This window comes from Malurus melanocephalus, unplaced genomic scaffold (assembly GCF_030028575.1).
Source record: "Malurus melanocephalus ecotype Western Australia unplaced genomic scaffold, MMel_1.1 scaffold_180, whole genome shotgun sequence".
Lineage (NCBI taxonomy): Eukaryota > Metazoa > Chordata > Aves > Passeriformes > Maluridae > Malurus > Malurus melanocephalus.
Genome location: NW_026623412.1, coordinates 1,309,083 through 1,323,254, shown reverse-complemented (window position 1 = coordinate 1,323,254; position 14,172 = coordinate 1,309,083). Strand labels below are relative to the sequence as shown.

General features: G+C 39.3%; 1 protein-coding gene across 9 annotated transcripts in view; it reads left to right on the top strand.

The window, feature by feature from the left end:
• Nucleotides 1-13,804, top strand: part of ABI2 (abl interactor 2) — a 62,401-nt gene extending 48,597 nt beyond the window's left edge. For 2 of the 9 annotated variants that reach the window (XM_057372870.1, XM_057372865.1), the window contains 5 exons: nucleotides 804-928; nucleotides 4,557-4,715; nucleotides 9,014-9,100; nucleotides 9,430-9,603; nucleotides 13,511-13,804. In XM_057372870.1, the coding sequence (XP_057228853.1) occupies nucleotides 804-928; nucleotides 4,557-4,715; nucleotides 9,014-9,100; nucleotides 9,430-9,603; nucleotides 13,511-13,686 (721 nt within the window). In that variant the 3' untranslated portion in view covers nucleotides 13,687-13,804. Of the gene's footprint in view, nucleotides 1-803; nucleotides 929-1,831; nucleotides 2,015-4,556; nucleotides 4,716-9,013; nucleotides 9,101-9,429; nucleotides 9,604-13,510 lie in introns of all 9 variants that reach the window. The other 7 variants (XM_057372872.1, XM_057372868.1, XM_057372871.1 and 4 more) reach the window with 5 other exon arrangements.
• The last annotated feature ends 368 nt before the right edge of the window (nucleotides 13,805-14,172 follow it).

Below are 14,172 nucleotides of genomic sequence, written 5' to 3'. Positions count from 1 at the left end.
GCTGTCACTTAGAGTACATAATAAATTGCTAAGATTGTGAAGTCTTTCAARGAGGTAGATCATGTAACAGTAATGTTACAGATACTGTTTTACTAATTGCCTRCAAAACGGGGGCAGGGACACAACCTGCCTTCTACATGTTGAARGGCTGCAGAGATGCTTATACTTGACATTTTTTAATAGTCTTTGATGTTTGTAAATTGAGTAGCTGAAATTGTAGCATAGTATTTTGAAGATATTGATAACTTCAAACACAGAATAAAGCTTAATTTCATTACCAAAGGCATTGCAGAAGACTAGCTTTTTCTCTAGGATAATAGAGAAGTGATAGAAGTGCTTTGCTTAAAATCTTTTTAAACACGTAAGTACTTGAGGATGGCTAAACAAGTGGACTTAGTAAAATTCAGATTTCTTATCTATTGTCTTAAAACTTCTAGGCATTAGTAGTCTCATGAAAGCATATGAATCACAGTCTAAGAACTCTATATGTTTTAAAGTTATAGGAAARAAGTCTGTAATTGCTCTGTAGGGTCTTAACAACCATGGAATGACATGCTTTGAACAAGGTTCTGGAAGTCTTTTGTTTTTKGGCAAGTTTACTAAGGCTGACTGAAAAACTTCTTGTGTTGTAGTCAAAGTAGAGAGTTTCAGGAAAACCCAACTTTGTATAGGTTTGTATCATCCTTGTTTTTTTYCTCTTGTTCCCTGTTACTTCTCTGATTTTGTAAGATGCTCTATGAGGATCATGTATTCCTGCATGAATAGCAGCATATTCATACCCTGATTACTTTGGTTTCTTACAGCAGCAGTGGGAGCAGTGGAGGAAGTCACCCAAGCAGTCGGAGCAGCAGTCGAGAGAACAGTGGAAGTGGAAGCGTAGGTGTTCCTATTGCTGTTCCCACTCCGTCTCCTCCTAGTGTTTATCCAGGTAAATGGAAACTTGTTCTTCCTCTTTCTGCCTCAGTCTTAACCTTGAGCATTCACAGTTTCCTAAACTCCAAGGGAAGCCCTAGAGTTCATTGCTGTTGTTACTATGAGTTTGAATCAAGTAGTATCTTGTCTGAGAGTGTCTGATGTGCTGTAATGTTCCTTTTATGTATTAATTTAGCAGAATTTTTTCCCTGGCTGCCTGCATGTGACAAGGTAGGATGCAGGGCCTTTTTTCAGTGGGCTGAGGGACACTTCTCCCTTGTCCTTGTAAGCAGATAAATGTTTTTTCATTGGCTGTTTATGTAGATATGTAGAAACATATTTTTAGAAAATTAGATTGAATGAGAGGCAGGCACAGAGTAAATCTTGAGTACATCAATGCAARCCTGGGTTGTCACAAAGAGACACTTGTTCAATGTAATGGCCCCAGACTTTCCCTAAGTAGGAAGTTTTATTAGTACGTCTTTTTCTTTGCTCAACCTTTTCAGTGAAGAAGAGCCTGTAGTGTGCTTGCAGTGATGCTTCTGAAACAGAGGAAATTTTTTGGTTTCCTCTTTATATTTTCTAATTCATACAAAAGCCAAAGATGACTGTGGTAGAGATTGGAGCATAAATAACAAAATGTAAAAAGATAACTTTCAAAAGTAATGGCTTTCACTGAGAAGTTTTGGGTTGTGTTCTCTTGACACCTATAAGGGAAGTGGCTTTGCTTGACCCACATTTACCACCTACACAGGAATGAGGCTTTCTTTAACAGTGCCATTGTTTTCTCATCTTTCTCATCTACTCTGAAATACGATGAAGCTAATAAATAGTTAACACTGAATGCTCAGAGGCTTTCTCTAATCCTTGCTAACATATCTCCTTATTAACTCCACCTCTTCCTCCTCTCTTCACTTAGCCCCTTCTGGCTCAGCTGGCACTTCTCCCCTTCCTGTTACCTCTGCTCCTGCCCCTACTCCTCCTGCTCCTCCTGCCCCTCCCTCCGCTGCCCCAGATGCTGCTGCTGCTGCAGGAGCTCAGCCCCTTGCTGATGGCTTCACCTCTCCAACTCCCCCTGCTGTTTCTTCCACACCCTCTGCAGGTGAGTGTCTGCTCCAGCTGTTGGGCAGATGAACCCAGACGTGATCATGGTCCAAGGCTTTGCAAAGTTACTTCAGCAGCAGTGATTTATAATTTTAAAAAAAGTTTAATTGTAACTAGAAAATGTCTGCTAATACCCAACTATAAGGTCATGGTTATAGTAGACAATTCAAAGTATGCTGGTTTTATAAACAGCAATCATTTGATTTTATAATTTTATTAGTTTTATATTTATATAATTTACTAAATCATAATTTTATTTTTGTTTGGATACTGAGAACCTCAKAGAATAAGTATGTTTCAAGGGAACCAGCACTGATAGTTCTGGTCTTATTCTTTTTCATAAATGCAATAAAAGAACGGTCATCTAGCAAAGTGTAATTTATATGACTGGTTTCTTCAATACTTTCAAATGACAAGTCTTCCTTTATAAACTGATGAAAAGGGCAGGTTTTTTTGTGTTCAGTATTAGGTAAAATACAAGTTTTTATTATGCAGAATAGTATTAAAGCTTTTTGTTTTAATATGTGGTACTTACGGTGTATATTGCAAATTCCTTTTTTTAGTGCTACACTTTTCATTTTATCATGTGCTGAAGTTGCAGAGTGTAGGACTTACCAACCATAACACTATCCTGCATCACCTTTTGATGAGGAGATTGCATTGTAAAGATCTCCTGCATGCAGCCAAATTCATGTGTAGCTCCCTGCATGCTTTGCTACTTCACATTACGGTGGACACCCTCACAGAGGCGTGAATTGGTTGGTGTGTTTATTCGTGTTCATCTCTTGGTAAGAATTTTACCAGGTTCCAGAAGCATTCTTGAAATTGCATTTAGTTTAAGGGGCTGTGGCTCATATCAAATTAGAAGATACTTACACTAGAATCCATAACTGTGATCAGAAGTTTCTAAAGTGTGATGAATTTTGGTATCCAAAGATGATCCTCATGTCTCAATTACATTCACATTTAGATGAGCTATGGCATATGAGACCTMAGTTAGTTTTCCATTTTTGATGCACTGTCACTATCCCAGTTCTTAAGCCACATTGTTTCTGTATTTTTAAMAAGTCAAAATCAARCAAAGATTAATATTTTAATGGCTGTAAATTCACATTCACAATTTCGTAAGAGAAATTTCAGGTTAGTTACTATTTTTAAGATATTTTGTTTCCCTGTTTTGTTAGTGAGGTTACTTGTCYGGCTTCTCTGAAATGAAGTAGTTGAAGAGATTGAATAGGTAACCACTTAGGAAGTCATAGCTTTTGGTCCTTAAAAACCTCTTATCCCTCTTTCATTTCCCTACTCTCCAATCACCACCAATTCTTGCAAGTACATTAAGTAACAAAGAGAGAGACAAACATTGGAAAAACACATTAGGAAAAATGAGAGAAAGCCTTTATAGAAGGCTTTCTTCTTTCTTAGCTGTTTCTCATCTGTAAAATGTGCATTTTTTTATATGGTACACTACATTATGGGTACAAAGCAGAGGGAATGTGAATCTCTAGTTCATGCATTTGCTCTCACAAGCAACAGAGCAAGCAACTTGTATTTTATTTTACTGACCTAGTATGAAGTTGTGCAAGGCAATTAAAACTTAAGAACAATGCTGATTTTTTAAAACTTGTACATTGTTTTGTTCTGTTTCTCTATTTACTTCTCTCCACTGTCACAGTGTGGACATCCCTTCTTCCCTTATTTTCTTGCAAACTCTGAAATTTGCTTCTAGGACAAATGGTGGAGGCAGAATAGTTTGTGGGGGGTAATAACCTATATGGGAATAATAAATCCAGCTTACTGTTTTATACAGTATAAAATCCAGAGAACTTTATGTGAGCACAGAAGATACCTTGCTTCATTTATTGCTTGCTGGGATTCACAATCAATGTCTTGAATACAGGAAGTAATGAAAATATAGAGCAAGTTTTTAAGGAGTTGTTTTAATTGACATGTCTCTGAAAGAGGGTCTTTGAGTTTGACATCATTTATTCCTTCCTTCAAGCAGTTTCTAACATTCTTTTCTCCTCACATGATTATCTTCTAAATAGCACTGTGATAGATAGTACTGTGTTTTTCAGTTACAGAAAGTAACAGCTTTGAATCTTGGAATTAGTCTACAGTTATTTTTTACATATATGTTCCTTAATTGCAGAATTGTGAAGTTTTAGGGAGGTTTTTTGCAGGTTTATAAATAACTAAATGCACAAGAAGTTATTGGAATACATTATTTAAAATAGACAACTGGATATCATTTTCTTTCATTTTGAAGACTTTTAGTTTAAAAACTTTTGTATTTTCAAACTGACTTTTGTAGGCAGTGCTGAGTGCAGGTAATTGGGAGGGTTGTGTTTGGTATTGCCATTGAGACAGTGTCCTGCAAGTGTGGCAGCTGAAGTGAGTGACTCCTCCTAGGATGCAGACTGCCTTAAAGTAAAGAACCAGAAACCTTTCCAAATTTTTCCAAACCTTTGAAATTGAATGCAGATACAAAGAAAGCAGGCATCATTCTTCTCTTTGCTAATCCATTTCTCTTTCTGCCCTAGGTCACCCAGTTCAGTTCTACAGCATGAACAGACCTGCAGCTCGGCACACRCCCCCAACAATAGGGGGGTCTTTGCCGTATCGGCGGCCTCCTTCCATCACATCACAGACGAGCCTTCAGAACCAGATGAACGGGGGCCCGTTCTACAACCAGAACCCAGGTTGTTGTCTGCTCCGCTGAGCTCAACAGTGGTGAACACAGTGACCTTCAGCACTCTGAAATTTTATGTTCTGTCTCCACTGCAGGTCTTGCACTTCCAATATGTTGATGGTAGCTGTGCCAAAGCTGCAGTACAAGTGCAGAGTGTTCAGCTTCCATTATGGCAAGCAGCTTAAAAAATACTGGCTGTTGCCTAATAATTTACTTCTGATGTCACAGTCCCAATTAGACAAGCTTTAGTCCTTGGCAACACAATGTGTCGTGGACCTGCTTTTATGTGGGATGGATATTTGATTTTGCACCAGAATGCTGATTCTTTGTAAATTAGTCTTTATCTTGTATACTTTTCCCTTCTGGGTAATGTACAGTTCAAACAATAGTACTTGTTATATGACGGTAAGCATTAGACACCCTGGAGACAACAGTGGTGTTTGGGATGTGAGAGAGCCGTGTCATCTGCTAAGCCCACAAGTGATTTACTTTATGGGTGATCTGCCTCACGAAGCAAGAGGAGACATTGCCAGGGAGTCAGTGTCCTGTGTGCCAGCGTAACACAGTAGCATTTTGCCTAAGGAGTCCTTCATGTGCTTCTGAGGGGATGTGAGGGTTTTATACCAGAGTAGGGGAGAGTTTCTCTTTTGACAAAGCTATGGAAAGATGCAGGGGACATGCTAAAGGGGTCTTGTCAGGAAATGTTCTTTTACCAGCGAGACTGAATGTTGACTTACAAGCACCATTGCACAATGGTGTTTTGTGGTGGTGGAATTTGAGGTGTGTGTGTGTTGGTTGGTTGGCTTTGGGTTTTTTTTTTTTTCTTGTTTGGTTGTTTTTTGTTTGTTTTGTTTTTTTATGAAGGTGAGCAGTGAACTTGGAATTAGGTCAGGTGCTGCAATCTGCATTTAAGGGATTTGGTCAGGTTCAAAAATTACTGTTTGTGAGCTATCCTGCAGAGAGCTGTGTGTGATGAGCTTTAGATGGAAATGGATGGTCCTGCTGGGGGCAGAGAAGTGGAGGAGGTTATAGGGCTWAATTGTAGCTGCCTGAAATACTGTCATATTTTCTAAACACATTATATGCGTATTGAAGGCTGAAGGGGGGAATAGGCAAGAAGGAAAGGGTAATAGCAACTAAAGAAACCTTTCAGGATTACCTTTGCAATAAAGAGGATTTTCAGTATATCCAGAGAGGTTTTGATGACTGCTGTGCGTTTTTGCYTTAGGAAAGGGATAATTCTCTGCAATCTGCCATTGCATTGTTAATAGGTAATCATAGAAGATGCCAAATAGACTTTAAATAACCACAGTTGAGTCTGTGTACTCAGAAAAAGGATAATGATTATGGTGATTAGTCATTTCAACTGTAAATCACAAACAAAATACTTCATTTATACTGGCATATCTGAGACAGTCTAAGTAAGAAGTTGTAGTAAGAGCCYTTTTTTAATATACCTAGCAGAATACAGAATTGATTAGTTTTGCAGGTACATTAAACCAAGTTTTTTTGAAGTTTACCTTGAAAGGAGAGGATGCTCAAGCATGCATAATTGATGAAGGTCCTAAGAACAGAGACACTGATATATCTGTAAGGCGCAAATTTAGTMGTGACAGGACAGAGGCCACAACTAYTTCTCAACATTCCTGAAGAGAGGGAGAAAACATGAACAAGAGGGGAAAGAGAATTTACAAGAGGCAGAGGAGCATGCCAGCCATGGCTTTTTGTTGCTTGTGAGCTGTTTGGCAATAACACAGTACTGTTATTTCCATTGCTGACATTTTTTAGAATGTTTATTCACTTGACAGGAAGATGAAAGACAGTTGCATTGCCCTGTTCTGTTAAATGCCACTTCTAATAGACCATTTTTCTACTCCATGGTGAGACCTTTCTAACAACTGAAAATATTAAGAWATTGAGACTCTTAAGTGATCTCAGCATATGTCTGTCCCAAAGCCACYCTTGTCAGCCCAGCCACCTAACAAGTGCTTTAACCTTGCAGCCTTGGATATTAATATCTAAGCAGTACAGAGCTCAGCACAGGCTAAAAAACCTGGTGGGAGAATCTAGGCAAGTATTGAGATGCGGTTGCACCACACCCCATTGTACAGATGAATTCTTACCAGTTTGAAGCAGCCTAGTGGAATATGCTCTTGAGCATYTCTGAATTAATGTACAGCAACTGTACTAAATCTCTAAGTGGTCAGTATGGAAGGAARATGGGAGAGAACATTTAAGCTGGTGCTTAGACAGCAGAGGTACAGTAATGTTCTTCTGATGTACTTAATAAGCAAAATAATTAGTATTGGCGCCTAAAGGTCAAATCTAGAGTCATTATATAGCATATAGAGACAATATTATGATWGTCCCTGCATAATTCATAGACTGAAGCACAAACTGAGGGGTTAAGATACACAAGGAATTAYGTCAGCTAGTGTTAGCATCATCATTGTGATTAAACTACACAACCCAGACTAAACCAGGGGATTTTTTGGTATTCRCTTGGTGTGCTTGTCTAGAGTGATATATTTTTCTATAGAAAGCCTTGTTATTTCTTTCAAAGAAATATATATAGCATTCAAACAAAGTACAACGAAGAGACCAAGGAAACTGAAGCTACTCTCATATGATAGGTATGGATTGTAGGAATCCATATGAYGTTGAATAGAGGAATCATTTTGAAATGAAACACTTTTATAGCAAGTGTAATTGAAAAAGCAGGGACAAGAATGCTGAATTGATGAATATTACTGCTTTTCAGTAGGACTTCAAGTTCCCTTCTTCTGCTTTGAAAAAATGCAAGACCAAATGTTCTCCCAACAATCATGGTTCCACTTGAATAAGTGGAATAAGTGCTCTGAGGTCACATCATTTGAGTCAAAGAAATTGTAATCAGAAATGTATTTCAGTTTTTTCTCAAGAGATATCAATTAAATGGTGAGATAATGGAACTTACTTTATATGGAGATACAAGATATTTTTGCAACAAAATGGATGGTTGCTGTTAGTATTTTCATTTATGGTGTGTGGTTCTGAAAAGAATRTGAATGGGAGTGACAGAACCAATTCATAGCAGTTAAGATAGTTTTTACTGGAATAAGCAAACAGAAGAAATTTTGAGACATGAATTGTAAATGCTGTAGAATTCTTTTCTCTTGCTATGATAATGTGAATTAATTCTGAAAAATGCTACATCATACCATCAGTTTTCTTACTAGCTCTGGAATTAGTCTGAAATTTATTTAGCTCTGTCTGTTAGCTGTAAAAATGTAGCGGTACATGAAGTATAGACTTTTTTCCCCTTAATCCCTTTGAACATGATTAAATCTTTTTTAGTATGCCACGTAATAACAGGAAATTCATTGATTTGTGCTTCTCCTGAAGTGTGCTGTCTGAAAAATCATTGGGCAACTTACTTAAAGAATRTTGCTATATTATTCAGTGCTACTAAACCTACATAAAACTAGTTAGCTGATTTTTTTAACTAGATAACTGAAACTTGCATTCCAGACTTAAACCACAGTTTAGTGTTATGGCATTTGCAACTAGCTGGAAGTGTCTTCTTTAACTGTGAATTCACACACATTGTACAAAGGCAGCTCTTAYCGCACAAAGAGAGCTCTTCTGGTACCAGTGAAAGGCCTGTTCAGAGTTCAGTTCAGTGAAGTCAGGTGGGGAGGAAACCAGGCAGCACATCTGGAATAGGCCCTGTGGTTTGGCAGCAGCACAGTATGCTCTGTTCTACCAATAAGATCAGAAGTGTTTTATCTTTCAGATGTGCACAATTCTCAAAGGCATCTTTTTCTGTTTTGTCTAAAATAGTTGCCTCATTTGATGCAGGTTTTTTGGCCTACATCTTCGAAAAAACAGAGCTATGCCCATTTTCATTACTAGGGATTTGTGGATGTTGTTAGACACCTCTATAAATACCAGATCTGAAAGGGGGAGAATTATAGGCAGAGAGTCCTCTTGATATATTTGTTAGGTCTGTTCATAAAGTGCTATATTCTGTAGTAAAAAACTTCATCTTAAKGGAATCTCATCGTCAAATCAGAAAAATACTTCAGCATAGATTCTTAATGTTATGAAAAAAAGCAGGGTTGGAAATTTTTAAAATAGAGAAATATCCTTGAAGAAAGCATTAGGAATATGCTTAAACCACTTGAGCCATTTTTCTTTGAATGTCAGTCTTTTTATCTCAGCTTCTTGGCAGCCTGCTGCACCGAGTGGTGATGTTGTCTACTTTCCTGTTTGCTGCTTTGTTGTGTTTCTAACTGGATGCCTCTCTCTTTTTAATTTCTGTGGCAGCATCCCTTGCTCCTCCTCCCCCCTCCATCCTACAGGTAACTCCACAGTTACCACTAATGGGATTTGTGGCCAGAGTTCAAGAGAATAGTAAGTTTGCGGCTTCCTTTTGCTATGTTTTTTTACTGGATGTGGCTTTTGGATTGAGTTGATGAAAGATTTGTCTGCATATAGCCAGAATTCTGCTTTCTCTACTGCCTCTGCAAGTTTGTCTGAAATTGTGAAGGGTGGGAAAAGGAAATAATCATACTGGAAGTACCTGGTCCTTCCTTCTCTGAATTTTCCTGTCTCTAATGTATTTTTTCCAAGTTGTAACTGTTGGTCCCAGTGCAGGTAATTGGGATAGGGAGTATTACTTCAAGCAGCAGCTACTGTGGTTATGGAGACATTTTCATGGTTATACTATCATTTATTTTCAGTTTCAGATACTCCTCCCCCACCACCACCAGTGGAAGAGCCAGTGTTTGATGAGTCTCCACCTCCCCCCCCACCTCCAGAGGATTATGAGGAGGAGGAGGCAGCTGTGGTGGAGTACAGCGATCCCTATGCTGAGGAAGACCCTCCTTGGGCACCGAGGACATACTTAGAAAAGGGTAGGTTTAGAGCTAGAAGAGACAGAAGGGTTGTATTTGTAACAACTTTTTCTATATGCTCCTGCCATCCTGCTTTTGGACATGGAGTCTGCCTAGACTCCTTCATAACCAGTATTTGGTATTACAGCATTTCGGTCAGGAGCAAATGAGAAAGGAGCCTGATATGCATTTATAGGGTCTCTTGCTAATGCAAAGGATGTATGTGTGCGTGCATGCACGTGGCTTGTGACAACAACTTTCTGTTTGAAGAAATAATGATATTTGAATGATAGCTCTGTTCTGCATTCCTGTGTGACTTTTATGTAAGTGCATATATGCACAGATCTGTTCCATCTCAGCACTTCAGTTTGATATTTACAGGGAAAAAGCACAAGGGATTGCAAAACTGTAAAGGGAAGTGTCTTTAAAGACAAGCTGGAGAAAGTCAGGCTTTTAGTAAGTCMTGTTTCCTGTGGGGCACAAAAGTATAGGAAGCCAAACATTGTCTCTATTGATGTAGAGACCCATACAAAAAGATAATTTTGATTTGTATTTGTAAAACTAGATGACCAAAACATCCAGAAGGTTGGTCTGTTTTTGAAAACTTTCTTAAAAGTAATAGAAAATTGAAGTGCTTTCAATATATGAAGAATGGTTAAATACTAGTTTTAGGATACCAGAAAAAATGAGATTTTGACATGTGAATTCTGTTGTAGTTACATGAATAGCTCTACTTGCATTCAGCCCATGTTGTGAGATTTGACTGCTTTACTGGAGTTGGGAGAGAAGTGATTGTCTGTGAGTTTTTTGTAGCAAGCTTTGAAGCTTTAATGAGGTGTCTTGTACTAAAAGAGGACTTTAATACTCAAAGAATGTGTATGGTTATACTGCTGTGAATTATAATGCTTTATTTAGAGAAATTATTTATCCTGTGGCAACTCTTCAAGTTTTTATAAATAGTATTCTATGCCACATGATTCAAAGASGACAGAACAGATCGAAGTAACTGCTGTTCCAATACATTTACCCCCAATAAGTAGAGTAGCAATTCTTAGGATTTGTACTTGTACTTTTGATATGACCATTCCCTTATTTAAGTTCATGTGAGAGCACTTCTAATAGGATTAGAGTAGATGACCTTTGCAACAGAAGCTACGACACCCAGGAGGTGGCAAATACAGAGGGTTGCTGTATATTGGAATGGGATTCAATATGACCCTGTTCTGTAGAGGGGTCAAGGAGGTACCTTTAACAATAAGATAYGCTGTAACCTACAGTGAGGAAGGAAGTGAATAGCAGATCCATTTTGAACAGATGGACAAATTCTTAAGTGGGATATAGTTACAGGAGATGTTGAACTTTAGGACACTGCCATGTGATGGTAACAGCCAACAGCCAACCTGGAGTGTCCAGGGATGTGCACTGCAGTTTTCCATTGAGCTTAGTGTCTGCATGTGGGGAAGGAAAAGATAAGAAAATGACCTGCCTTTGCAAATCAAATGAATGGAAATGGRTATCCAGAAGGAAAAATTGCACTTAGACCACATGGAAAAAGTGTRTGTTCACAGATTTCAGCTGGATAATCAGCCTAGCCTACATTTGTGGTCAATTGGAATAACAGAGTTCAGCCAAACTCTGTGTTATTGTTGAAGAACCAAAGATCACTGATTGAAAAAATGTCAACCTGAACGAGTAGTTCTGTTTTTCATAACTGCATTGAAATGYATTCAGTCAGAAATGAAAAGAAGCCCTGGCTGAGGCTGACAGGGAAGGATGCCACCTCCTGAGTCAACATTGCTGCTTCCTGTTTCATCTGAGGCCTTTTTTGCAATGCTGGCCTGGACTCCTCATAACTCGGGGCATGTGTCAAGCTCACAGCTTGTACTTCTGGGACTACAGACAGAAGGATTTAAACAGTCTTTTAGAGAGAGGAGCATTGCCAGTACAAAAATAAYATGCTGGAGGGAGCACTGGTGATACAAAAACAAAACCAGGCTTCAGGTAAATCTTATAAGGAAGCAAATTTTCTTAAAAGATTTAAGGAAATGTTTACTTCTTGYGATTACAAAATAATGAATACATTCATTATCTGTCTTGGGTTGATTTTGTGCCAATCCTGTATTCCTATATTCATCGGCTTKTATGCCTAAAAGGTGCTTTTGTCTTTAAATCTGACACGGAAGAAGGGAYRGGGKSSSYKGGRARGKKGSSSMRGSMRKTTWAAARSYKGGGCTGCTGTGCAGCYCTKTGCTTTMGAGCTCAGCTCAGCGCTGCGGGAGATCCTTCAGYGGASTTACATTGTTGCTGTTTAGCTAGCTCRGGTYTGTTAGCTTGGGCAAACAGCTTTCCCTGGAGAGACCCCTTCTGCGGCTGCTTTGATTCTGCTTCTGGAGCAATTTGGCGGCCGGTGGGGAGAAGCCGCGTGSCTCCGTCTCGTCCCAGACTCCGGAAGAAGCCAAGCCAGCGACAGAAAACACCTTGAGCCCTCTGTTTCATCCWCAGGGAAGGAAAGGACTATCCAGGTTTTGCCACTTTTGCCGGAGCACCACGTGGACTTTTCTTTCGTTTCTTTTTTTTTCCCTGGGATGGGAGCCGCCATCTTTTTCTCTGCATCAAGTGGTGGCGTAGCTATAGGGGAGGGAGCAGCGTGTGTTCCCGAATTTTTAATATCTAACAGTTACTTTTTAYCTGTGTCCTGTGGGCACTGTGTTTTGTTAATAAACTACTTGATTTTTCTCTTCACTTTTGCCCGAACAWCTATTTCATATTGGTAGGAAAAAGTATCAAATTTTTCACTTCAGAGAAAACATTTACTCTGTAACATTTTYCTCTGAAAACATTGTCTCAAACTGAGACAGTATCCAAAGGCACTAGAGTACACTCAAAAGTGGGAAAGGAATTGGAAGTTACCATGATCCTTGGGTGATCATCATCATCAAGATAATGAAGAAATATATAGCACAGTGAYACTAGGAAGAAATTTCAAAACTCTTTAAAATTTTGAAGGACTTATATTGAATGCAACTCATGTTCATAACTTGTTTTTCAAGCCAAAAATGTATTTGCTTCTCCATTTGTGTTTTGTTTGCTTAGAATTATATGTCTAAAGCTAAATAGAATGARTTACTTGATTGCTGGCACAATTGTAGAGCTAAACAACATGTGTTTTTAAAATATGCTCTAGTCACATGATAACAAAAAAAAAAATCTGTATATACTCTGATTTTCCACTGGGATTGATCTGTATATTTTAAAATCTCTTTCTGGACTGTTATATTTAATGTTTGCAAATGCTTTGTCCAATTTCTTTGCCTTTGCTAAGAACTTTTATGCCTTTAGTAGGATGTTSTGGAGCTGTAAGAAAAATGTCCTGATACACTTTGTTTCCACCRTTCTTCTTCGTGGCTCCTAACAGGGATTCGCACACCTTGGTGTTGTGGGCCCTGGGAGTGGCTGCTGGCTCTTGAGGTGCACACGCAAACTTTAGAAACTTAAATGTGGAAGTAGCTAAGGTAGATGGAAGTCTCATTCTCACTGTGGCCTGAAGAGAGCTCTTGCCCTCTCTCATTTTTCCCACTCGTAGTTGTGCTGAGCATTTATCTAATACAAGAACCTTGGAATAGGTCTGAGTGGTCATAGCTATGGAGATTCACAAMAACCTCCTTGTATCGTTCCACGCTAAAAGTTTGTCATACAGTTGTACTCTTCCTCTGTGGGTCTGGAAATAGTAAGATTGGAAGAGTTAAAGGAATCCTGGCACATGTGCTTCAAAGCATGAGCTTGTACAAAAGGGGTTGGAAGAAACTGTCCCTCTCAGCAGGTTGCTCTGAACACACAGAGGTGAGGCAGTCCCTGRACGAGGGAGGTTGATTGGATTTTCCTCCTTCTCCCCTACCTCTCCTAACAGTCATGTTCTCTTCTTTCCTAGTGGTGGCAATCTACGACTACACCAAGGACAAGGAGGATGAGCTCTCATTTCAAGAAGGTGCCATCATTTACGTCATCAAGAAAAACGATGATGGCTGGTATGAGGGGGTCATGAATGGAGTAACGGGGCTCTTCCCAGGGAACTATGTGGAGTCGATCATGCATTACTCAGAGTGAAGACTASAGGACAGAACACTGCATCTCCTGCTGCAGGAGCTGTCGGGGCTTCTCAGATCTCCACCAGCCTCTGGGGCCTCATCCACTATAACTGAATGAAGGATAATTGTAACAACCACTCTTTTGGGTTTTTTTTTCTTTCCCCCCTCAGTTTAAAACAATAGTGATTCGAATTGTTTGAACAAATGCCTCTTCAGCTGCCAGCAGAGGCTGTCCAGAGCTATCTGACTTTGAATTAAGCTGACCCATTCAGATGTAACAAACTTGAGTAGCTCATACTTCACTCGAATTCTGACTTCTGACAGGCCTTGGGATCTGTCTCAGGAATCCTGTGTGCCGTCATGGTACTACCGTTGGAAGCAGTGCCTGGCACTGGGGATGTTCTGGATGCTTGTGGTGAAGGTTACTGGCCAGTGGACATCCCTCTTGTTCCTACACTACACTCCTGTGCAGCTGGAAGAAGAGTCATGTGCTAGCTAACACTGG